Source organism: Leptodactylus fuscus, chromosome 7, assembly GCF_031893055.1.
Source record: "Leptodactylus fuscus isolate aLepFus1 chromosome 7, aLepFus1.hap2, whole genome shotgun sequence".
Classification (NCBI taxonomy): domain Eukaryota; kingdom Metazoa; phylum Chordata; class Amphibia; order Anura; family Leptodactylidae; genus Leptodactylus; species Leptodactylus fuscus.
Window position 1 is genome coordinate 100,211,242 of NC_134271.1, and position 25,240 is coordinate 100,236,481.

The 25,240-nt window shown below is 41.3% G+C and overlaps 2 protein-coding genes across 2 annotated transcripts in view; one reads left to right on the top strand and one right to left on the bottom strand.

The window, feature by feature from the left end:
• The first annotated feature begins 51 nt into the window (after positions 1 to 51).
• Positions 52 to 20,759, top strand: MIS18BP1 (MIS18 binding protein 1). Its single transcript, XM_075282613.1, has 17 exons — positions 52 to 145; positions 3,404 to 3,962; positions 4,388 to 4,465; positions 5,218 to 5,567; positions 5,977 to 6,050; positions 6,399 to 6,529; positions 6,599 to 6,689; positions 7,636 to 7,883; positions 8,360 to 8,505; positions 9,672 to 9,756; positions 11,259 to 14,307; positions 15,464 to 15,639; positions 16,603 to 16,754; positions 17,320 to 17,465; positions 18,468 to 18,555; positions 19,460 to 19,514; positions 20,463 to 20,759. Exons 2-17 carry the CDS (start codon positions 3,515 to 3,517, stop codon positions 20,573 to 20,575), a joined length of 5,430 nt encoding a protein of 1,809 aa, XP_075138714.1. The 5' UTR covers positions 52 to 145; positions 3,404 to 3,514; the 3' UTR covers positions 20,576 to 20,759.
• A 1,443-nt stretch (positions 20,760 to 22,202) lies between these two features.
• The window catches only part of FANCM (FA complementation group M), an 84,483-nt gene continuing 81,445 nt past the window's right edge, over positions 22,203 to 25,240 (bottom strand). The window contains exons 22-23 of the mRNA XM_075282626.1: positions 24,319 to 24,610; positions 22,203 to 22,569 (exon numbers count right to left, since the gene is read on the bottom strand). Coding sequence (XP_075138727.1) covers positions 22,437 to 22,569; positions 24,319 to 24,610 — 425 coding nt within the window. The 3' untranslated portion in view covers positions 22,203 to 22,436. The remainder of the gene's footprint in view (positions 22,570 to 24,318; positions 24,611 to 25,240) is intronic.

A 25,240-nucleotide genomic window follows, 5' to 3' on the forward strand; every position in this document is an offset into this window, starting at 1 on the left:
AAAGGTCGCGATGACGTGTTTCCGGAGGCGTCTTCTTTCCGGCTGGCTGGGCTGTGTCGTAATTCTGTGAATGACCAATGTACGTTCAGAATAGAGGCGCTTGAACAGGCTGATAACGGCTGTATGAAAGGAGCTGGCGGGAATGGTGAGTGAAGCTGCACTTGGGAGGGTGGACTTGTGTTTTTGTGGGGGGTTTTAACCTTTGCTTTACGGGATATCAGTTCCTGGTTCCGTGATTGATGCGTGTGAGCGCAGCTGCTGCAGAACCTCTTGTTCTCTTCTAGACTCTCTGGTCTTGTTCAGCTTGGTGTTACTCAGATGGAACTGGCTGCTCCCGAGCTGTTCCATAGAAAGTGTATAGTGACCTTAGTAAGAATAAACCATCGAGTCCTGTTCAGCTGTTGCAAAGCTATAAACTCCTAGGTTTGTCCTGGCAGGGCATGCTGGGAATTGTAGTTTTGCAGCAGCTGGAGAGCATGGCAGCTCATAGTGTACAATAATAAATGAGTGAGGTGATCCTTGCATCTAGTCAGATTTATTGCTTCTGTGTGAACTGTAATGGTGGCCATATTGGTAGTCACCCAGTAACTACTACATCTGTACAATAGATAACTCGAGGATGTGCTCCTGGATGGGTAGGGGTCTCCTGCCACAGGCTATGCACATCCTGCTACATTCAGGGTGCATTCACACTGTGTAAGGCTAGGGCAGTGAATCTCGTGCAATCAAACATTTCTCATGTTACTGAATGTAGTCGCATTGCGACCCGGAGGCTTCCATGGCTTCTAGTTAGCAAAAATGAGACCGTTGTTTGAATAAAATGTGACTCCATTCACAAACATACACAGCAACCTTTTGATCATGTGATAGAAGTTGTGGACAAAGTCGTCGTGTAGCCCCATCCTAAAGCTCTTGGTGTGTACATCATACATACACATGACTAAAAGAATTACCTTTCTTGACTCTGTTAGGCCAGGATATTCTGGTATACCTGCAGAGAACATGGCGACTGACTGTGGTAGTGTACCTGCAGAGAACAGGGTGGCAGATGATGCCGGTATATTTGCAGAGAACAGGGTGGCAGACTATGCTGGTATACCTGCAGAGTACAGGGTGGCAGACTATGCCGGTATACCTGCAGAGAACAGGGTGGCAGATGATGCCGGTATATTTGCAGAGAACAGGGTGGCAGACTATGCTGGTATACCTGCAGAGTACAGGGTGGCAGACTATGCCGGTATACCTGCAGAGTACAGGGTGGCAGACTATGCTGGTATACCTGCAGAGTACAGGGTGGCAGACTATGCCGGTATACCTGCAGAGTACAGGGTGGCAGACTATGCCGGTATACCTGCAGAGTACAGGGTGGCAGACTATGCCGGTATACCTGCAGAGTACAGGGTGGCAGACTATGCCGGTATACCTGCAGAGTACAGGGTGGCAGATTATGCTGGTATACCTGCAGAGTACAGGGTGGCAGATTATGCTGGTATACCTGCAGAGTACAGGGTGGCAGACTATGCTGGTATACCTGCAGAGTACAGGGTGGCAGACTATGCTGGTATACCTTCAGAGTACAGGGTGGCAGACTATGCTGGTATACCTGCAGAGTACAGGGTGGCAGACTATGCCGGTATACCTGCAGAGTACAGGGTGGCAGACTATGCCGGTATACCTGCAGAGTACAGGGTGGCAGATTATGCTGGTATACCTGCAGAGTACAGGGTGGCAGATTATGCTGGTATACCTGCAGAGTACAGGGTGGCAGACTATGCTGGTATACCTGCAGAGTACAGGGTGGCAGACTATGCTGGTATACCTTCAGAGTACAGGGTGGCAGACTATGCCGGTATACCTGCAGAGTACAGGGTGGCAGACTATGCTGGTATACCTGCAGAGTACAGGGTGGCAGACTATGCTGGTATACCTGCAGAGTACAGGGTGGCAGACTATGCTGGTATACCTGCAGAGTACAGGGTGGCAGATTATGCTGGTATACCTGCAGAGTACAGGGTGGCAGATTATGCTGGTATACCTGCAGAGTACAGGGTGGCAGACTATGCTGGTATACCTGCAGAGTACAGGGTGGCAGACTATGCTGGTATACCTGCAGAGTACAGGGTGGCAGACTATGCTGGTATACCTGCAGAGTACAGGGTGGCAGACTATGCTGGTATACCTGCAGAGTACAGGGTGGCAGACTATGCTGGTATACCTGCAGAGTACAGGGTGGCAGATTATGCTGGTATACCTGCAGAGTACAGGGTGGCAGACTATGCTGGTATACCTTCAGAGTACAGGGTGGCAGACTATGCTGGTATACCTGCAGAGTACAGGGTGGCAGACTATGCTGGTATAGCGGCAGAGTACAGGGTGGCAGACTATGCAGGTATACCTGCAGAGTACAGGGTGGCAGACTATGCTGGTATACCTGCAGAGTACAGGGTGGCAGACTATGCTGGTATACCTGCAGAGTACAGGGTGGCAGACTATGCTGGTATACCTGCAGAGTACAGGGTGGCAGACTATGCTGGTATACCTGCAGAGTACAGGGTGGCAGACTATGCCGGTATACCTGCAGAGTACAGGGTGGCAGACTATGCCGGTATACCTGCAGAGTACAGGGTGGCAGATTATGCTGGTATACCTGCAGAGTACAGGGTGGCAGACTATGCTGGTATACCTGCAGAGTACAGGGTGGCAGACTATGCTGGTATACCTGCAGAGTACAGGGTGGCAGACTATGCTGGTAGACTATGCTGGTATACCTGCAGAGTACAGGGTGGCAGACTATGCTGGTATACCTGCAGAGTACAGGGTGGCAGACTATGCTGGTATACCTGCAGAGTACAGGGTGGCAGACTATGCTGGTAGACTATGCTGGTATACCTGCAGAGTACAGGGTGGCAGACTATGCTGGTAGACTATGCTGGTATACCTGCAGAGTACAGGGTGGCAGACTATGGTGGTAGACTATGCTGGTATACCTGCAGAGTACAGGGTGGCAGACTATGCTGGTATACCTGCAGAGAACAGGGTGGCAGAACTTTTTCTTCCATTAAAAAAACATAAACAAAGACGTCAGAAGAAAATGTCTGTTATGTTGCTTACATTACAGTCAATGTATGTTCTTATTGACTATGGTATCATAAAAATCTGACCACTAGGCAGCAATTGTATGTGCTTATAACATGCACCCCATCCTGGGTTTGCTACCCTACACTGATAGAGGGGAGGGGTAATAGTGGCAACTTTAGATAAGCATATATTGGGCAGCCACTCTCTTTCAGCCCCAATAATGCAGCCAGCTAATTGTGATGTTTGGGGTAATGTTTTATGCAGGTTTCGCATAAAATACAATTTGTGTATCTTACTTCATTCTTCCTGTTATTTCTTCCTCTAGAGAATCATGGAGTGATGAAGTAAGCTTTGCAATGAAGACTTTGATAAGGTTACATATTTTCCAGTGTGCAAAAGGAAGAACCCAAACGGGAGTAAAGTAATCGCCAAAAGGATGTATTTAAAGACAAACCCACCGGGACCATTGAATTCCCCCAGCCGACCTCTGCAGTCCGTTCCTCTGGACCTGATTGCACCCAATAAACTAACTCCACTAAAAGACTTGAAGAGGTTGGCATTCAAAAAGGGGGCCCATGCCAACCCAAATGTTCTCACAAAAGCCCTCCAGTCCACTTTGATCCAAGATCGTGAGGAGTCACCCTACTTTCCAAATGTTAGTGTCATCCAGACATCTCGTGGAGAAGGTGTAGATGTGGCCTCCAGTGGAGGGTTACATATAATGAATGGCCATGGGCCTTTGGGCCTCAGAGGTTCAAGAAATGTCATACAAGCCTTAAATCCTATTTATTACTTTGATAAACCAGTGGATAGTACTATCCTTAAAAAGAAACCAGATCACAGGACCGATATCCTAGGTTCACAATCTCGCAGCACGATGAAAGGTAAGGGTACACTCAGACATCATGCTACATAAACCTTCTTGACTAACTTGCCTCTACTTTGAAGTTGGCTTAAACCATCCTCTGATATGTCTCAAACAATGTAGAGGACATTGGGTCCATATATTGTAGAGAGCCTCAAACTATTCATTTTGGATGTCACCCATATTCTTACCTTATATTTTTTTAATCAGTCTGTGGCAGAATGATTGCATTACTATTGAGGTTTGGGATGGACAGGCCATGGTCAGGTGATGGACACATTGGTGCATGGTCTGATTATTATGCTGTAACAAACTGTGCACCCGTGTGTCCGACACATGACCATGGACTCATTTTTATGTAAGAGAAGTAAGCAGAATGAATGACAGCAAGCAGACATATAGAAAACCATGATGTCTGAACTTTGTGTCTTTTTTCCCCCTCAGGTAATTTTAGATCAAAAGAGAAGATTGGTCATAATGTTCTCCCTAATGGAGATGATAAATCAAGTGCTTCAGGCTCTGGTAAGATTTCTCCTCAGTCTTTCCACTACATAACCTGTCTAAACATGAGATTTCATTCTTCTCATTGCTTAAAGGAACAGTTTGGGCCTTCGATGCCTCTTTGTCAGTAGGTGATGTCATATTCTAGTAATATGCTGAGGTCGCACCAGTGAGAGTTCAGAATACCAAGCTCCAGTCAGCGGGAAAGATTTATTAAGCAACATTTTCCAGAATTCTGATTCATATCGTACTATTAAAGCAGTGCACATGTGGCACGCCAGACTTACCAATTGTTTTAGACACTTCCAGAGCAGTAACCTAAAATGCACCACAATTTTAATGCAAAATACTAAAGTAAACCAACCAAACGTGCCTTCCATTTTGATTATACAGATCTTATGTAGAACTATCTGCCTTCATGGTTACAGACCATAAGCCCTAGGTAGTCTAATGTTTTACTCATACAGACTGTTTGTCTGTTACGTTATGTTCACGTCTGTGCCTGAGAGGTCCAGTGGTCCAGAAGAACTGAGGAGAAAATGGTCAATGTGATGATTGAAATAATGGCAGGCACAAACAGATCCTGCATGATTTTAATGACATCCATTGGTTGTCTATTTTAACTGAAATTGCCATACAAAAACGTTGGGCTTGTCTTTTTCATCTGACGGCCTGCACCGGATGGGAAGCCAGCTCAGGTTTAAACGTAGATGTACATTTGTTAGTTGATGCAATATTTCTTATAACTGGTTTTTATATTCACTGGTTATCAGAGCAGCAAGACGAACATCTGCCTGCTACAATCCCTGAAGAGTTTTTAGTTAACGGCTCCTCACCAAACACAGATAACGTCAACCGAGTTCCAGGGAACGAAGGAGATGATGAAACATCTGAGGAAAACAATAAAGGAATAACTCCTGAGGAGTTTAGACCTACAACTCCAAAGAAAACTTCTGAGACTGCTTCAAAAATGTCCAGCAGTGAGCAAGAGTTTGTGGATCACTATAAAGAACTCTGTGAACTTATAAGTCACTCACAGTTGGTGCAAATTCCTTGTAAGCTGGCGCCACCCCCTGGTCCAGCAGCTGCTCGGAGCCCCATGGCCGACCAAACAAAAGAAAAGGTATTCGATAAAATGATATATATGTAGTGACGTGTGATATTATCCATTCAGGCTATGTCATCATCAATCTGGTAGTCCTTTGAGCACAATAAGAACCCTTCTTACAAAAAAGGATTATGCAGCGTATTAATGGATGCTCATTTAATGTAACGGGTTTTAATTTCTAAAACCTTTATTTAAAGTCCTGCAGTTGTTTTTTCATTTCTCCATGACCTCTAAAATGCAAACTTGCAAATTGTCTTATTGTTTTAAAATGAGAAAAAAAATTACCTTCATTTTTGTGTTTGCAGCTCCTATGTACATCTGTGTGTCTCCATAGCAACAGACTATTGGCAAATGAGCCAAACTTATTGCTAACCTGCTATACACTTAAATAAACACTTTAACTTGCTGTTTGTTTTGACTCTAGGACAAGATCTCTTTAACGGAGTGGATTGTGAAAGGTGTTGAGACCAGAGGAATATGTGTAGAGGGAAAACGTTTGTAAGTATAGTGGTTGTGCATCTTGTGGTGGACCATGAGTCTGAGCCAAGTGAATGAGATTATATTAAGAAGATGCAGCATGTTAATTTTACCTGTGAAAATGCTGTATTTTCCCACAGACTTATATGGGAGGGAGGCAAATATGTTCTCTTGTGTTTTATGATTTGTTTAGATGTGGCCTTAGCCTTAAGGGGTTTTTTTCCACCCGGGTATCTTATTTTCTAGACAGTGGGTATTGACAGTCAAACGTTTTGTAGACAGTATTTAGGCAGTCATTACCTTTCCCTTTTATACATTCAGTGACTTGTTCACATTGTGAGTTTCCACATCACTGCTTTGTTCTTGCAGGGACTTAAAAGATACCTACTGGCATAGTAATATAATTGTAGACCGAATTCAGCGCGACAAATTAAAAACCATAACCGGTCGAGTGTACCAACTAATAGGAAAGGCAGATGTCCACACCATGAATGAAACAGGTATGTGTATGAGCAGCAAGGTGAAACATTACTGGAGGAAGAGAGATTTCTGATGATGTGTCTTTTTAGGGTGCCCGTTATGGGTGATAAAGATGTTTTTGAATGGATTTCCTGAGGACTGGAAGAGCTTTGTCAAATATTTCTGCAAGACGTCGGACAGGTTAGTGGATTGTTGGTCTTCAGGTGATGATAGCTCTTATGCTAAAACTGAGCTCTAGATCTACTTGGTACAGTGTGTATATATAATCTACATTACTGACTTTATTGGACTAAGTGATCACATGATTCCTTGGAATACACCAGAATGATGCAACTGTTGCTTCTTGGCCAGCCTAGAAGTTTGTCAGACATTGGTCACATTATTCTGATATATACATTTGCTGTGTTTCATCACTTACATATACTTTCCTTTGAGAGGATATATTTTCATTATATATGGGCTTGATGGTATATAATCTTCTTTGTAGACATTTTTAAACAATACTTGATATCACTTTCAAATTAATTAATTATCTGGAGAAAATGGTCATATGATACATATTTATTGCATGTTATATAGTTATCCTCCTATCCTGGTTTGGTTATATTGTTCCCCCTGTCTTACCCTACATGTATGCTATTTCTTGGTTTGATTTATGTCAATTTAACTTAATAAAGGATATATGTATTTTTATCTACACTGTGGTAGTTTGCCTTTTTTGGCATTGTGCTTATATTATTTTTAAGCTACTATATTTCTTGCCCTTAATTTATGTGTTGGTTAGTTTTATATCTACCTGTATATTTTGTGTACTGTATGTAACCCCCAAATGTAAAGCACCATGGAATTAATGGTGCTATATAAATAAACAATAATAATAATTGCAAAAGTGAAAAAAACTTCTGGGGAATATAAACTCATGGGGGACATATTAGGTAAAAAAAAAATGAGTACAAGCAGAAGTATAAAAACAAAAAAATCTAAACAACTGATTAAAGCCTGTAAACATGGTCCTTGAGATCTGATTAAGGCTTGAACTATAGGGCAGTGTATGATAGGAAATATGAATAGTGGCATTTGTAGGTTAAAAACCAATATTATAATCTTATCTAACTGTAAAATATAGGTATGGAGCACAAAAGAGGAAATCTAACCTACCCATTCAGCCACAGAAAAATAGCGATGACACAAAGGAACAGGGGAAAAGCAGAACACAGGCTGCCCCAGGCTCCGATACTGACAACAACCATGACTGTCTCAAGAGGAAGGTGGACAGCAGAAAGCCTAAAAGCACTTTAGTCAAGGAAGTAAAGCAAAATGCCCAAATCTTCAAAGCGGCCCGGAGTTCCTCTGCAGACTGCACACAGCTAAGTGGTACGTACTATGTATGTATGTATGTATGCGTATGTGTGTGTGTGTGTGTATACATATGTATGTATGTGTATATATATATATATATATATATATATATATATATATATATATATGCACTTCTGCATTTCAATATCATGTGAGTTGAGGAAATTGTAATCTTCATGCAGCCATCTTTATTAGAGATGAGCGAGTACTATTCGAAACACCCGTTTCGAATAACAAGCACCCATAGGAATGAATGGACGCAGCCGGCACACAGGGGGTTAAGCGGCCGGCCGCTTCCATTCATTCTTATTGGTGTGTGCTATTCGAAACGGCCGTTGCGAATAGTACTCGCTCATCTCTAATCTTTATACCTTTTTATTAGAACAATGACAAATTCTTCAGCAATAACCCTGTGTCCAATGCATTGAAAAAAAGTAAAAGCATTGGCTGAGTGAAAAAAAAATTAGATTTTTTTTTTTTTCCCTCCATAGACTCGTCTAGTCTGTCTACAACAAGCCGCAGTGGTCGTCAAATTAAGCCTGTCCTCAAGTATTGGTGCGGGGAGCGGTTATCAGTCGATTGTCAGATGATTACGAACGTGATCAAAGAGGGAAAAGATGCACTGACATATTCCCTTGTGAGTACTGGATACAACTAGTAAGCTGGATTTTGTGCATGTTTTGTTCATTCTTTAGTTTTGCAGCCTTGCAAATAAATAACCAGCTATGGTATATTTAGAATAAAAGCCATTGATACTAAGTAGTTCTCACAAGTAAAGTACCCACCTATATGGAAAGACTTGTCTTAACAAAACAACCCCTCCCTTTAAAACATCTAAGATTTGGACACTTCCTCAAAAGGGGAAGATCACCAAATCATGGATCTTAAAGTTCTTGCATGGAGCATTAAAGATTACATTATCCACTGAAGCCACCCACTTCAACTCAGTCTACACATACTATAAGATATATGTAACACGATACTGTAGTCCCTTACACATTATGCATTGTGATGGTAACCAGAAAATGGGATCCTTTAACAACGTAATTAAGGCCCCACAGGACGACTCGCAGCTATAAAGCGCTCTGGGAAAAACTGCTTTAAACAGAAAGTTCACAGAGTTTTCCTCTGTGGACTTTGTGCCATAATTATATCAACGGGGATGCCACTGGCGTTTCCGTATATATATAATTGACATACTGTGACTTCCAAAACTGCGGCGATTTTGGAAATCACGGCGTGTTCACGCCGCGGTTTTTACTGCAAAGTGGACATGGGATTCACAAGAATCCCATCCACTTTGTGGTTACTGTAAAACGTCGCAATTTTTCTCACAGCGTTTCCGCCGTGTGCAAATCGCGGCATTTCCGGCCCATGGGGCCCTGGCTTTAAAGAGGACCTTTCACCGATTTGGGTACAGGCAGTTTTATATACTGCTGGAAAGCCGACAGTGCGCTGAATTCAGCGCACTGTCGGCTTTCCTGATCTGTGCCCCGGGTAAAGAGCTATATGTCCCGATACCGTAGCTCATTACAGTCAGAAGGGCTTTCCTGACAGTCAGTCAGGTACGTCCTTCTCCACAGCAGCGCCTATCGCGCTGTACAGTGTGAGCGGGGAGGAATAGCCCTTTACCCGGGGCACACATCGAGAAAGCCGACATTGCGCTGACTTCAGTGCACTGTCGGCTTTCCAGCAGTATATAGAACTGCCTGTGCCCAAATCGGTGAAAGGTCCTCTTTAAGTGTTTTTTTTTTTTTGTTTATTTATTTAAAAAAAAAATTAAAGACTTTTTTTTAAATGCAGGAAAAAGTTCGCAATAGATCTTCTGATAAGAAAAAGAAGGCCCCTACTAAAGAAATACTGCCAATGACTATCCCAGAACAAGAAGGTGAGCAACCCATCTACAATTCTGGAGTATCTTGGGATTTGTTTTTTACACTCTGCTTTACTGTTCCTCTCCTACTCCTTCTGGATATATATGGTGAAAAAGATCCTTTATTGAGGGTCTCTGTAGCCCTTTATCAAGCAAATAAGACCGCTGCCTTGAAGGCCTACTACCAGACTTTAAAACAGACAACAGAATAGAAAGCTCTCCATATTGGGTTGAGCTTTATTGTGTAAAAGAAAATGAATTAGCTAAAATTCAGATAATAATAATACACCTTAGCATATTATAAAACAATATCATATAATGATGTCATAAAGTACCATATAGTGTAAAAAGACATATGGCAGGAAGCGTAGGTTTATAAAACCTATTGGCTACTGTGTCTGATGCTTGTATCTCCAATGATGATGGGGGTGACAAGTTTACCACTGTCAAGTAATGAAGTTGCATCATACAAAGAGCCATGTTGTACAAGGAAGCTGGCATTGTGCCCATTAGTTGTACAGCAGAAATGTCCTGTACACTTGTAGTTCTGTAGTCAGTGGTGTTATATGCTTGATAAATGTGTATGTAAGTTCCAAAACACATTGCACGAAGACCCAATAATAAAGTATTGATACTCTGAAGTCCACACTAAAGGTTCTCAACTATTTTTCTGGAGTGCTATATCCTGTGTGAATGGCATCTGCAATAAGGATTAAGGGACAACAGCTTCATCCAGAGCCCTTACTACTCTGAGCTTATACAGCTTTAGCAAATTTCTATTACATATGAACCCTATGAGGTCGGGTTCACACCAGCGCCCAGTCTCTGCTTTGTGAGTTTCTGTCTTCTGCCCGAGAAATTGGACAGGAGAAAGAAACCCGGCAGTCAGTGTCCGCCCGTGAGTGTCTTCTGATCTCCACGGCGAAAGTGTTTTTTTGTTGTTTTTTTTTAACCGACTTTGTGTCCGGTTAAAAAAAAAAAAAAAAAAGTTTTGCAGTGAAGAGGCAGAAGCCGATTACGGGAGGACACTTTGCAAACCCATTCAAATGAATGGCTTTGAAAGCTGACTGCCGGTTTCCATCTCCTGTCCAGTTTCTTGGGCAGAAGACGGAAACCTGCAAAGCCGAGACCTGTCGCAGGTGTGAACCCGCCCTGAGTACGCTATATGTTTGTTTTCATCTGCCACATACGGATATGTGTATGGTTCAATTGAAAATGACCTTAAGATTGTTGGCTTTGACAATAGGGTATGTCCCTACACAGTGATAGTTTGTACTCCGTGTGGTCAGTATCAGACTGTGTAGGCACACAATGTTGCCAGGGGTTGTAGTCTGTTTATTTTCCATGGAAATAACTAAGGAACCGCACAATGCAGAGTTCTAACAAAATGTGCTTCTTCATAACCCAACTTGATTTGTTTCTCCTTTACGAAAACCTTTTGTTTCTCGGTTGTGCTTTGACTGTATAGTCTTTACATTCTATTTTACTTTTTTCTTTGCATTTTATCTTTCTCTCAGAGCCTCAACACCAGTTAAACGCAATGACTCCGAAATTCAAGGCTACAAATAAGACCAGTCTTAGATTAGACAAAATAAAGAAAAAGAGTATTAAAACTCTTCTGAAGTCTCCTCGAGTGATGCTCACCCCATTGCATACCAAACGGCTTCTAAAATCTAAGTGTTTACAAAATGATGTTCGTTATAATGACCTGAAAGAGACTTTCACAGATGGCGATGACTGTGAACTGGAGGATGAAAAAAGCAATCGTAGGGTTGCTACAAGGAAAGGCACGTGGACAGACGAGCAGAACAGTGATGATGCTGTCACTGAGAACAAAGCTGAGAGTGTCTCCTCTTTTTGTATTAAACGGAAACTGAAAGCTGTTCCTGAAAACACTTTACAAATTCAGAAATCTGATTTTGCTATGGCCATGAGCTCAGCAGATTCTCAGAAAACCTTGGAAAAAGTAGCATTGCTCAGATCATTCTCCAGTAGGGCGCAACTTTCTCGTTCTACACAGGCTCCGAAAGCTCCAACACTGTCATTGGAGTCAGCGGAATCAATTGAAGATGATGATTCTGGAGGAAACTCTAAGAAAAGGACCAAAAATCAGAAGAAATCAAAGCAACCTTTCTGTCCTTCACAACTTCCCAGTGATTCTGAAGTTCCTCATAGTGTGAATAAAGAACATGTTTTGAAGAAGGACACAAAGAAACTGAATAGTCAGCATAGAAAACCTCTTTCTAGTAATGCTCCAGTTTTTAGCAGAAAAACCCCATCGCAGTCCGATTGTGCAGAGTCTCAGGATTCTGAACAAGAAATTACTTCAGGCAAGAATTCTAGAAAGATTTCAACAGACACTCTTAAGAAGCAAGTACCCCTTGAAGTTGCGAGACAACAACCATCTCGTTCTAAAAAAACAATAGGGGACCTAGCAAACTCTGAGAACAAAACTTTTTCTGGAAAGGAATCTAGCACACAGACTAATGTCCAGAAAAAAGAATTGTGTATTGAGCTTAGTCCAAATAGCAAACAACTGAGTTATTTAGAGGAGTCTGAAGATTCATCAGTGGATGATCCAGTTTCAGAAAGGTTTGTGAGTAAGAAGGAAAACACTCCTGAACAGTCTTCTGTAAGGAGAAAACTGCCACCTCGATCAGCAAAGCAGGTAGTTAATTTGGCATACCCAGAGAAGGCTGAAAATAAGCCAGTTTCAAGAAGGGACTCTAAGGAACTGGACGATTCATGGACTCATTCTATACAGCATGTAGCTAGAAGAAAACAGCCTCCTCGTTCAAAACGGCCACAAAAATTTGTATTGGAATCTTCAGAAGATTCGGAAAATGAATCGAATTCAAGTAAGGACTCTAGGCAGGAAACTGACTTCCAGAAGAAACAAAACTGCCCATCTCGTTTGAAAGAAAGACAGAGGCACATTGAGGAACCTCAAGATTCCGAAGAGGGGCAAAGACAAAACTTCACTCACTGTTCTAATCCTCAAGAGAATCAAAAACTGTCATCTTGCTTAATACAAAAACAGAGAAATGTGGTAAAATCTCAGGATTCAGAAGATGAGCCAAGAACAAGAAAGAACTCAAAGCAAGTAGGGAGTTTGAAAAAGAAACAAAAAACACCACCTCATCTAGCTCAAAAACAGAGTGCCTCAGTGAAATCTCAAGAATCAGAAAAGGAGAAAATATCAAGAAAAGACTCCAGAACTTCAACTATTGCTCAAACGAAACAAAGACTTCCATCTCCTCAGGCTCAAAACCAGATTGGTTCAGTAGAGTCTCAAGATTCAGAACAGGAGCAAATATCTAGAAAAGACTCTAGAACTGCAGCTAATACTCAAAAGAAACAGAAACTTTCACGTCAAAAACAGATTGGTTCAGTAGTGTCTCAATATTCAGAAGTTGAGACCATATCAAGAAAAGACTCTAGAACGGCAGGTAATGCTCAAAAGAAACAAAAACTTCCATCTCAAAAACAGATTGGTTCAGTAGAATCTCAAGATTCAGAAGTTGAGACCATATCAAGAAAAGACTCTAGAACGGCAGGTAATGCTCAAAAGAAACAAAAACTTCCATCTCAAAAACAGATTGGTTCAGTAGAGTCTCAAGATTCAGAAGTTGAGACCATATCTAGAAAACACTCTAGAAATGCAGCTAATACTCAAAAGAAACAAAAACTTTCACTTCAAAAACAGATTGGTTCAATAGAGTCTCAAGATTCAGAAGTTGAGACCATATCAAGAAAGGTGTTTATTCAACGGGCCAGTGCACAGAAGACACAAGAACTTACTGAACCTGCTCCACAAAAACGACAACCTGCCCGTTCTGCAAAACTAAAAATTTGTTTAGTAGAATCTCAAGATGCTGTAGAGGAATTCTCTAAAGGTAAAGACTCAAAACAAAGTGGTGGTCGGAAAATGCAGCCATCTTCTGATGCTGTCTCATCTAGAAGAATAATAGGTCAAGAACAGCATAGAGACACCAGTGAGGATGAAGATGTGGGAAATACTGATACTAAACATACAAGACCTCAGAAGAAGTCATTGGAATGGAGTCTGTCAAAAAATAGAAAGCATACGGTTTTTGTGGAGTCAGAGGATAATTCTTCTGAGGATGACGATAATGATTCATGGAAAGAACTAAGTTTGCATAAGGCCCCTAAAAGGGATATAGTTTACACTCCTGCCCCAGCTAGAAGGAAGTCTCATTCAGTAACCTCCCGGGAACATTTCTCAGAGTCTGAACAGGAGAGTGACTCTGAGAAACCTATCAGTCCTCGGAAGAAACCAAAACCACTTAGATGGAATACAGGCAGAAAGTCTAAAGGCAGTGATGAAGAAGTTGAAGATCACAAAGTACCAGAATTTCAAAAGAAAGTAAAGAAGGACAAAAACAAATTAAGAAAGAAAGTTGAGTCTCAACCTGATCAACTAAAACCTCCACAGAGAAACAACACTGCTGCAAAGTCATCAGAGAGTCGATTACCCCTTGATCCATTCTCCGCCTTAAACCGTGAAGAAGAATGGACGGAGAAAGAAGTTCAGAGACTTTACAAGCAAGTATCAGTGTGTTAGTCAAGTTTGTCATGTGTTTGGGCTAGCAATCATCATGGCTTAGCCATAACAGACTTTGGTAGCTTAAGCCCTGCACCCCATGTGATCACTGAGACCAGTGACTCGCAAACCTCACAGTTCACTCTCCAGCAACTGCAGAGTCCACGGAGTTGTCTCAGCTGTCACATGGGGTGTAGGGCTTTAAGGGACCAAGGCACCAGATTGTGTTGGTGAACAACAAAGCATCGGGGGCAGGTGAGGAAATGTTTCTTATTTATTTTAATTAATTGAGACACCTACCCTGGGCCCCTCCATAGTTTGTCCTTTAGCTGAACTCCTTGAGACTTTAAGGAGAATTTACCAACATTGTCAGAGTGATCTAGCCATTAGAATTGTAGTTAAGCTTATCGTTCTGGAAAACGTAATACCATCATTGGAGTCTACCTTATAGTAATTAATGGAATGCTACAGGCAAAACTGATGCACTTTGTTACGCCTGGTGCAGGACCTGAGGATGTAGAGCATAACTTGTATTTGGTGTTCTTTGAACCCCTCCGGCCCTGTAGCACAAAATCAGTTTTTACTAGATATTATCTGTATACTAAAGTGAGGAAAATTGGCTTCCACCTTAGGATTATAGGCTGAAATGAATGGACATGTCCTTTATCAGCTGCCAGCAATGGTCTAATCTTATTGCATCTTTCACTGGAAACCTGGTGGAGCCATAGCCTGAAGTTGTCACCTGGTCATACAAATTCTACAGGTGTAGTCAACCCAGAGTAGAAAATGTTGCCACAAATATGGCACATTATTGTTATCCCTTAATGATAGACCTATGCATTGATCAAAGTTTTCCAGTGATCGCATGACTTTGTATCTACTTGTTTGTGTAGTGTTGGGTGCTACACATTTAGGACACTGTTGTGTCTCAGATGGCTTTTGTAATGGTGGTTTTTTAGAACACCTTGATTTCAGTATGTGTATTCACACGTCCTATATTTGTCCACTTTCATGGATCTCTCAATAGACTGAAGATTATGAGGGATCTATGAAAAATGATGTGTCCAACCCACCCCCAATTCAGTAGAGTGTACAGGGATTCTGCTATGGAGATATCTGGAGTATTAGGATCTCTATTCATAATTGTGTCTCATGCAGAGCTGTGTCCTCGCTGCCAAAGCACAAGAAAGGATTTTGGTTGGATGTCGCCATGGCTGTGGGAAGCCGCTCAGCAGAACAGTGTCAAGAGAAGTACTTGGAAAAACAGCAGACCAAAGCAGCAAAAGCTCCACCCAAGAAGAAAGTCAATTCTAGCAAGAAAAAGAAGCAAGAAAGTAATGAGTCTAATCACTAAAATCTACTCTGTTATAGAGAGTTAGATCTTGTCTATAGAACAGACTGCTATAGAGAAATGTCAGCATGCAGTACAGACAGGTGACCACATGGTGGTAGTGTTATGCACAACATTCCACATATTGATGATGGCTAAGTGTGTTCCTTGTCACTTGGGGCTCATTTACACAAGCACAAGGTCCAGTCAGACCTTATTCTAATCCCTGGTGCTTTGAGAATTTCTATGGATACCAGACTAAGTGTGGGTTTTTATTTTGTGTGTGCAGGTTAAAATATATAAATATTAAACTTTGCTGTGCTGATTAGTTAATGTGGTAAGTGATGGTTAAAGTGTTATTTAGGACATGGCTTCAGGAACATTGCATTGGCAGGGTGATGACCTCCACTTGCATGAAGTCCCTACATATACAGATTATTCATACCCTTGTAATGTGTTCACCCAAGTCACTGTTCTAGTACAAGTAACCTGTTCTTCCTTTTAGGCCAGTATCAGAAGGCCATAATTCTTCCACAACAACCAGACTACCCATAAACTGAACTTAGGCACAGTACCACAAGGTTTTATGGAAATGTAAAAACAGCTATAAGAAGACAAACTTCAGTTGTTTATTGCCCCTCATTCTACATGTACATATTGGCCAAGATGGATAAATCGGTGTACTAATAGTTTTGTGAGCAACAGTGTGTTTACATCCATTATATGTATACTTACCTATTATTCATGGAGAAAAGGTGTCTGTAAGAGAGATTCCTCTTTATTAAGTGCACTACAAGGTATAATGGGATATATGTAAAATTGTGCAAGCATTTAACTATCAATTTGAGAAACGCGCCGCGTGTTGGTGTAGCCTCCACTATGTACAGCCGTGCCATAACTTTACTGTAATGGATCGTGTAGCTTTGTCTCTCCCACAACAATAATGTATTGTATTCATTCTTATCAGGTGACAGTAAAGATAAGGAGGGAGTAAAAATCACAGCCAAAGTGGGGACTCTAAAACGGAAGCAGCAGATGAGAGAATTCCTGGATCAGATGCAGAAAGATGATCACGATGATGTGTTCAGTGCTACGCCATTCCAGAGCAAGAGAGTAAAGGTAACAGTGGCTCCTCTTTTACATGATGCATTGTGACACTGGTTATCTATACACAGTTGTCTGATGTCCTCAGTTACCCAAGATTGATCAATGGATCAAGGGGGTGCACATTTCCAGTGATGTGTCCTTGCACACCAGGTCACTTTCCATTCTAGACTATTGATGAGCTTTGTCTTTATCTCCAGGTCACTAGAAATGGAGAATGATCATTCTTATGTTTTCAATTTCAGTCAAACACCCTATGCTCAGGGTCAGAAAGGAGTTCCAGTAGTTGAGTTCTGACTGATCAGACATCTATGGTCCATACATCACTTTTTAATGACTAATGGGGGTTGGGGTTGATAAGCAAACCTATTTTGTCCAGGATGAGAAAAACATGGCTACAAGTTTCTAAAAGCAGCATCACACCTGCCCATAGGTTTATTTTGCAGTTTAGCCATATGCACCTCAATGCTATTTTTATATCCTAACCAACATGTCACAGCTGGCACATTCAGTATAGTCCTAATAACATCTGATCATCACCTTGCATAATCCACATTGATCTTTTCTTTTACTTGCCTAGCTTCCAACATTCAGAGCGAATCATGAGGATGATGTATTCCAGCTGGAGCATTTCGACCCCACCACACCTTCATCCTCTGTCTTTCCTCTGGCCTACACCCCACAGTGTGAACATATCACTCCAGGGATGATGGGTTCTCTCAATAAGTGAGTAGTCTATTTTTCAGTGACAGATTACAATCAGGACATTTGAGCTGTTGAGATCAGAAAACCATGGTTCCACACTTGTCCATGAGTTTGGTGTTGAGCTGCAATACCAGACATAGCACACAGGCAAGAATGTAATGGTTTCTAGAAGAAAGCAAAAACAAAAAACTTGCGAGTCTTCAGTATGTGATATGTTTTTTTAATGGCTAACTCATAATGATGACAGAATATAACGTTTCGAAACTCCCAGCTTCTTCTTCAGATATGTCTAAAAACACTTTCTGAAGGCTGTATATTTATGTACAACTGGACACATAGGAATAGGATTTCAGGAGGAAGGGGGAAGAGGCTTATTACTATATACATATAAAAATTCAGTTCCCAGGTTCTTTATCTTTATGGCTGTCTTAGTTCAGTGATTTGTATAGAATGACATGAACCCATGTGATCACATTGGGTTCATGTCATTCTATACAAATCACTGAACTAAGACAGCTATAAAGATAAAGAACCTGGGAACTGTGAATGGTTTATATTTATATGTATATAGTAATAATCCTCTTCCCCCTTCCTCCTGAAATCCTATCCCTATGTGTCCCAGTTGTACATAAATATACAGCCTTTAGAAAGTGTTTTTAGATATATCTGAAGAAGAAGCCAGGAGCTTCAAAACATTATATTCTGTCATCATTATGAGTTAGCCATTAAAAAAGGTATCACCTACTGAAGACTCACAAGTTTTTTGTTTTTTATATTTAATACCCACTGGCTAACAGTACAAAAACAAACATTTTCCTTAGAAGAAAGCAGTCATGTTTTCTTAATGTCTTACCTCAGCATTGTGAGGAAAGGGCCACTCACTTTGTCATCTCCCTTACTTATAATAGTCCTGGCTACCGATCCTGGGGTAAAGCTGTTCTTTGTATTTTGCTGCATAGTCTGCTGGTTTTAGGCATGACTAATAATCTGCTTCATTTTACTTTTATTATATAATTTACTCAGATCCAATAATGACAAGTACATGTATAGGATGCAAAAGGGAACAAAACGGGACAAGTTCACAAGCTGGGGCCAGCTAACCAAAAGAACGGTAAGTGTAATGTTATCAGTGAGTGCACGTTGTAGTCCAACTACATGACCATTCTACATGTAACTACCAGCCATATTGCCTGCTCTTTCCCAGCAGTAGTTACAAATGAATATTTAATAGTGTTGCCCTCGCACTGCTCTGTACCAGTATAGCTGGCATTATACCTCACCTTTTCTGACACACGATGGAATAATGTGAGGATGGCAGGCAAGGTGTATGGAGAGAGCTCAGTAGCTGAGCCTTTACCATGTATGGCAGGCGCCAGGGGTATTATACAGCAGTGATGTGAGCTGTTAACACATTAGTTACCATGGTCAATTGTGTCACGTGGCACCATCACCTGCAATTTTATATATTAGAGCTGTGAACAAGATGGTCATGTGATCATCCTCACTGCATTCTGTGATGTCATTTATACCAAGCACATCTCACTGATAGCGTCATCATCTAGGTGATAACTACAGTTATAGCTTTTAGAAGGGGGGGAGAATTGCAAAAATGTATTGCAGTGTGAAGATGAGCTTTTAGATTCTGTTTATGGCATACTTAGGCTTTATATAGTATACAGTATATAGATACAGCTTGTTATAAAACTGGCTTATTTTTGTAGTGACCCACTATCAGGTGCAGTAGACTTCTTTTTATAGAAAAATTATATTTATGTACACAGATTAATGAATATTTTGGCCATTAGGAGGTCTATCGGGTGCTTTTGTTGGCTGTACACAGTTATAAAGCCAGTTTTATTTTAAAGGCTGTAGCATGTCGTAGGCTTTGCTTTTGGTCTCTTCTACATAGAAGCAGGGCAAAGACTGAGCTAAATAACCCACGGCTGTTTACCTGTATGATCTGGAGAATGTGAATTGTGGCTGACTAGCTTGATTTTTGTAATTTCTCTCTTTAGGGTTCCCACTCTCATACAACTCCCACCTCTCGAAGAACATCCATCTTAAAGACAGGTAATAATCTTTTGTGGGTTATTAGATTTAACTCCGATCTATCTACCTTTACTTATGATACCAAGTACAACATGCCAAATAACATACATCGTTCTTGCTGTGCTCATGATCAGTTTGGCTTTTTCTTTGTTTTAAAATCAGTCTATCCATTAAAAAAGCTATTTGTGTGTGTGGGTTACATCTAAATTAACTCTTATTCTCCAAGTGGACTGTAAATCTCTTAAAGAGGACCTTTCATCAGATTGGGCACATGCAGTGTTATATACTGCTGGAAAGCTGACAGTGCGCTGAATTCTATGGACGAGCTGTGTGAGCAGAGGGAGGGGGCGTTCCTCCCCGCTCACACAGTACAGCGCGATAGGCGCTGCTGGGCAGAAGGGCGTCCCTGCCTAAGTGTCAGAAACGCCCTTCTGACACTAAAGCGCTACGGTACCGGGACCGATAAGGCTTTACACCGGGCACAGATTGGGAAAGCCGATAGTGCGCTGAATTCAGCGCACTGTCAGCTTTCCAGCAGTATATAAAACTGCCTGTGCCCAATCTGCTGAAAGGTCCTCTTTAAGGAAAATAAAAGGTTACCAAAATACTTACCAATCTCTACCCTAGTCCTCCATTTCCAGTGGCAGCAGATTTTTTCGTTTGTTTGTTCTACAAGCCCTTGTACATCCCCAGCTGATATCCGGCTGCAGCGGTCACCTAATACAATCACTGCTATAAAGTGTTGCTAGTGAAGAGATGGCTGCTGATACCAGCTGGGGCGCCACCACTCAAACAGATCTACTGCCAATGGAAGGCCAGAAAGAGGAGAGTAAGTTTTTTAAAAAAAATTTGTTATTGATCCCACAGCAGCACTGTTACATAAAAATAAGTCTGAACACTGCTCTAGGGCGTTGTGCGCCTCCAGTTGGCATAAGTAAACTACTCTAATTAATCATTTGTCTTTGCCAGGATCTAAAGACACCTCAGTCATTGGAAAGCTTTTCAAGATGGATGATGCGGTCACATCTGATGAGGAAGAAAAAGATTATTATTTCTCAGACTCCTCTGGGGAAGTCCAGTAAGGACTGTGCCCGATGTACAGATCATTTCTGCTCAGCCTGCTTTGTAACAGGCAATTCTTTGTACAGCTTCAAAAACTCATAACTATTTTGTGTATATTGGTTGTAGTATAAGTGGCAGCTGTTCTTATAAATGTCCTGTATATAGCTCCTGCCTTTTTAATAATCTGCGCTGGCATTTCTTCATCCAGTGGAATTTTAAATTTTGTACCAATGATCTTTGTTTAAAAATTCCTTCTTCAAATCTTTGTTGTGTATTTTTTGTGTTATATACGTGGAATGAGTGCGTAGTTGTCACATTATATGCCAATAAAATTTTAAATGTTATGGGAAAGGAATCAGCATTATTTGCCAGTGGAGTCTGGGCATCACATTCAAGTTTACTGTAGGGAAAGAAGAGTTAGGTCGCCTTTATCACATTCCCTATTATTTAGGGTAAGACTCCGTTCCCACAGAGTAACGCACCGTGCATTCAGACACGTATACACATGTCAGAGTGTGAGCGTTCAAAACAGATCCCATTGACTTCAATGTGTGCCGGCTCATGCACACTACACATTGAAATCAATGGGTTAAAAAGCCTCCCATTGATTTCAATATGTAGCGCCCGTAAGCCGGCACACATTGAAGTGAATGGGATCTGTTTTGAGCGCTCACACTCTGACACGTGTATACGTGTCTGAATGCGCGGAGCGTTACTCCGTGGGAACGGAGCCTAAGAACTGTTTTAATTTTTGAAGCCAAACCAGATAAGGATCATAAATGACACTTTTTTTTTCTTTTTTTTTTCCAGTCCACTCTTGGATTTGGCTTCAAAAACGGCATTAACAAAACTTGAATGTGTCCTTGGTCTTAATGTTGCTTAAATATACGTTAACACATGTTGACTCCTTTCTGTAAAATCCTGTATTTTTGTTTACTCTTTCCTTGCTTGTCACTGTGTACAGAGAAAAGAGATGTAGGGAGAGTCCATTTAAATGGCTATATCTCAGACATTGTGTAAAGGTAGAAATGTGCTTTGGGCATCATATGAAAGAGGATATTCATTTATATCTGATACCAAAAGTTTGTTTTATAATGCCTGAGATATAGCAGTGTGATGTGACCCTCCCCCACACATTTACTCTTCACTTCGCATAGCTCTATACACAATGAGAAGCAGAGGACAGCTCAATAGTGAAGCTAGAGAAAGAGTAAAAAAAATTTGCTAAAGTACACTGCTAGAAAATAAAGCATAATTAAAATGTAGTACTTTTTTTTTTTTTAAGACTTGGGTATTAACGCTGGGTTCACACTACCATGGTTAATGTTGGAGAGTGTGACCAGAGAGAAAGATCAGTCAAGTTTACATTCATGTCAATGGAAACGGACACAGTCAATCCATGTCCATTCTCTGCAACAGACTTTAACAATGGTAGTATGAACCCATCCTAAGAATTTACTTATTTAAAAAATTATTCTGTTTAGGTTGTTTTTTCACAAAAAAGTGACATACATGAGGTATGTTGGTTTTCGGTGCTCTATAGTAGTAGTATGGTAGTAACATCTGAATATACCTGGAGTATGTGATAAGCTCCCTTTAAGTGTCATCAATGTAGGGTACATAAGCACTGACATGTAAGAAGTCAGTATTTTTTTATTTTTTTTTTTACCAATGAGATTTCATTCTAAAGATAATGTTCCTATGAAGCTGGCTAGTAACATATAATGTTGCCATGCTGTGCACACAGTTGCAGTATTACTCTGTAGCATTTATTTACATATGATACAAATAAACACATTATAAAGTGCATAAGACCCTGGCACAGAGGATTTAAGAGCATTGCACTGCAATAACATCCCCTCTGTAGAAAGTTACAAAACGTCACTGTACACTCGGCTTGCGTTTGTCGCTGGCACGTAGCATCTGTGGATCAAACACATAATGGAGGTAGCGGTAGATTTCTTCAGCCTTCTGTTTGCTCACTTTTCCTTTGCTTACAATCTCTTCTACTGAGCTGCAAAAAAAAAAAAAAAAAAAAAAAGTGAAATTTGACAACCAACAAATGTACACGTGAAACACCAAGCATTTATACTGTACTTATCATGGGCCAGTTTTGCATTAAATGTTAGTTATCAATGGTATACACTGAGGATTATTCAACATGGCTGCTTGTCAAGGTCTGTATTAAAAGTGGAGCCCGATACCCACAATTGTACTGGCCCAGACTTCTCTAAAAAAAAAAAAAAAAAAAAAAAAAAGTGGTCAAAGAAGTCCAAGATGGTCTGAGGTTAGTCCCTTACCACTACAGCACCCAAAGACACCAGATTACTAGAACAAAGCTTTACCTGGCACTGCAGGGACAACTAATCTTGGGAATGGGGCAGAGAAGCTGTTTCTCCAAAGAAATGGCTGGGATGTAGGTTTTTGGTCTTCATCTCACACTTAGGATTGGTGGGGTCCTAGAATCCCCCTTTCCAATCATAACAGGATAGGATATTAAATGTATATTCATGTTATGCTGTCATAAACACAGTGGAATCAGTTTTGCCACCTTTTTTTTTTTTTTTTTTAATAGATCCTTGTATCCCTCCTCCTTGCTTTCCATTCAGTACTATCAGTACTGATTGGACAAGGTCACTGTCCAGAGACCCCCTATTGCCATAGGGAACAGTGAGAGTTACCCGTTAACATTTCCAGGAGCAATAACAAAGGAACAGCAAAACACAGTTACGCTAGGTTCACACCTGCGTTCAGCTGTCCGTTCTGTGGTTTCCGTCTTCTGCATGCCAGAAGACGGAAACCACAGACCGTGAGCAGCGGTGAGCGTTTTATGCTTTCCGCCGCGAAACCGTTTTTTTTAATCTGGACACAGAGTACTGCATGTCCGACTCTGTGTCCGGATTATAAAACCCGATTTTGCGGCGGAGAGCATAAAACGCTCACCGCCGCTCACGGCCGGACAGCTTTCTCACCCATTCAAATGCATGGGTGAGAGACTCCTGCAGGTTTCCGTCTCCTGCTCTGTTTTATGCAGGAAACGGAAACCTGAAGTACGGACACCTGGCGCAGATGTGAATGAGTGTTAAATATCTTGTATTTGCCGGTGAGACTTGTGTCCACTGTTAAATATCCGGACCTGGCCTTGTCCACGATAGGAAGAAGTCAGCTTGTTATAAATCAGTGTAGAGGTTTATTAATATCTTGAAGGAAAACACAGGAACAGGGAAAATGTCCAAATAACACAAATATCAGTCAATTGTCAATAGCTTACATCTTCAGAGAAGTTAAATCATCTGGATATCTTGTAGTTACAGCTTGGTTCATGCTTGTCATCTGGTTGGTGGACTTGGGCTGGTTACGACGTCCATGGATGTCCATCTGCCTGGACCACCCACCCTGGTGTTCCCAAAGACAGACCTCCTGGTCTTCCCCTGGTCTTCCCAAAGACAGACCCAGACATGTGTATTTCTTACTCATTTATATTCATGAGAGGGGGTGTTACCTTCCATCTTGTAGCTATGTAAGGAGATTTCTAAAATGGTCTACTCTAACCGCACCCATGCACCCAAAATATAAGACTATGATGTCAGTAGAGTGTTAACCCCATGTCTGCTAGAGAATATTGTAAATATATAATATTTAACAACGAGCCCTCAATGAAAAATGCCCAACAATTACTATATGGGTAATACAAGTATTTACTGGAGCAGACATGTCAGGAGAGCAGACTGAAGCAAACTTCTAACCAGGAATGTTCTCTTACCAGTTTGCCATCTGTCTAACAGAAGTAAAGTGATGGCACAGGTTCAAGGCAGTGATGTAGCTGACATTAGGGATGGACAGGTAAAAATTCAGTGCCTCCTGCTTGTGTCCAGACACCTGGGTGGGGACGGATATTGCATTGCTTTTCCTCTGCTCCAGAGAAGCCAATTCTTTCAGCAACCCTGCCGTCTCCTCTTGGCCTGAGCTGAAGAGAACCTGGACCCCAGCACTTATTAAAGAGGACAATGTGCTGTCATAATACTTGGTCCTCTGGAACAGCCGAGATGTTTCACCTGAAAAGTAAAACAACAGATTTTAGCATTTAGCTGCATCAAGGGGACAATCAGAGATGGCAAACATTACTTCAGAGCTGTGTTGTATACCTGTCCTAGTGAGTGAGGGGGGGGGAGGGGTTGCCTTTTTTGATGCAAGTGTCTCCCAACAGTAACATTTTCTCATTGCCACGGATTAGAGATGAGCAAGTAGTATTTAATAGAGTAGGTATTCGATCGAATACTACGGTATTTGAAATACTCTGTCGAATACCACACAGTAAACGCAGTAAAAACTTGATTCTCCTCCCACCTTCCCTGGTGCTTTTTTTACACCAATAACTATGCAGGGGAGGTGGGACAGGAACTAGGACAACGTAGGCATTTAAAAAAACGTATACCGTAGAGATGAGCGAGTAGTGAAATATTCGACTCAATATTTGACTATTCGATCGAATACCTACTCGCTCATCTCTACCACTGACCAGTTGTAATCTGTGGGGGTTCCTAGTAGCAAGAGGAGACCCATAGCACTTCACATGCAGTTTATGTAGCACATGGATGTGCTGCTCCTCCAGAACAAATGGTGCTCGCGTAAAAGGAAGGAATTTATTACTAAAGGGGTGTGTTTGCTGCTCACGTGGGGGTGGG

What these genes read in the sequence shown, in the direction of transcription:
- MIS18BP1 (XM_075282613.1), top strand. Translation starts at nt 3,515, where the DNA reads ATGTATTTAAAGACAAACCCACCGGGACCATTGAATTCCCCCAGCCGA. An exon ending in CCGACCAAACAAAAGAAAAG is followed by an intron (nt 5,568 to 5,976) that starts GTATTCGATAAA and finishes TTTTGACTCTAG; the next exon opens with GACAAGATCTCTTTAACGGA. An exon ending in CCACACCATGAATGAAACAG is followed by an intron (nt 6,530 to 6,598) that starts GTATGTGTATGA and finishes GTGTCTTTTTAG; the next exon opens with GGTGCCCGTTATGGGTGATA.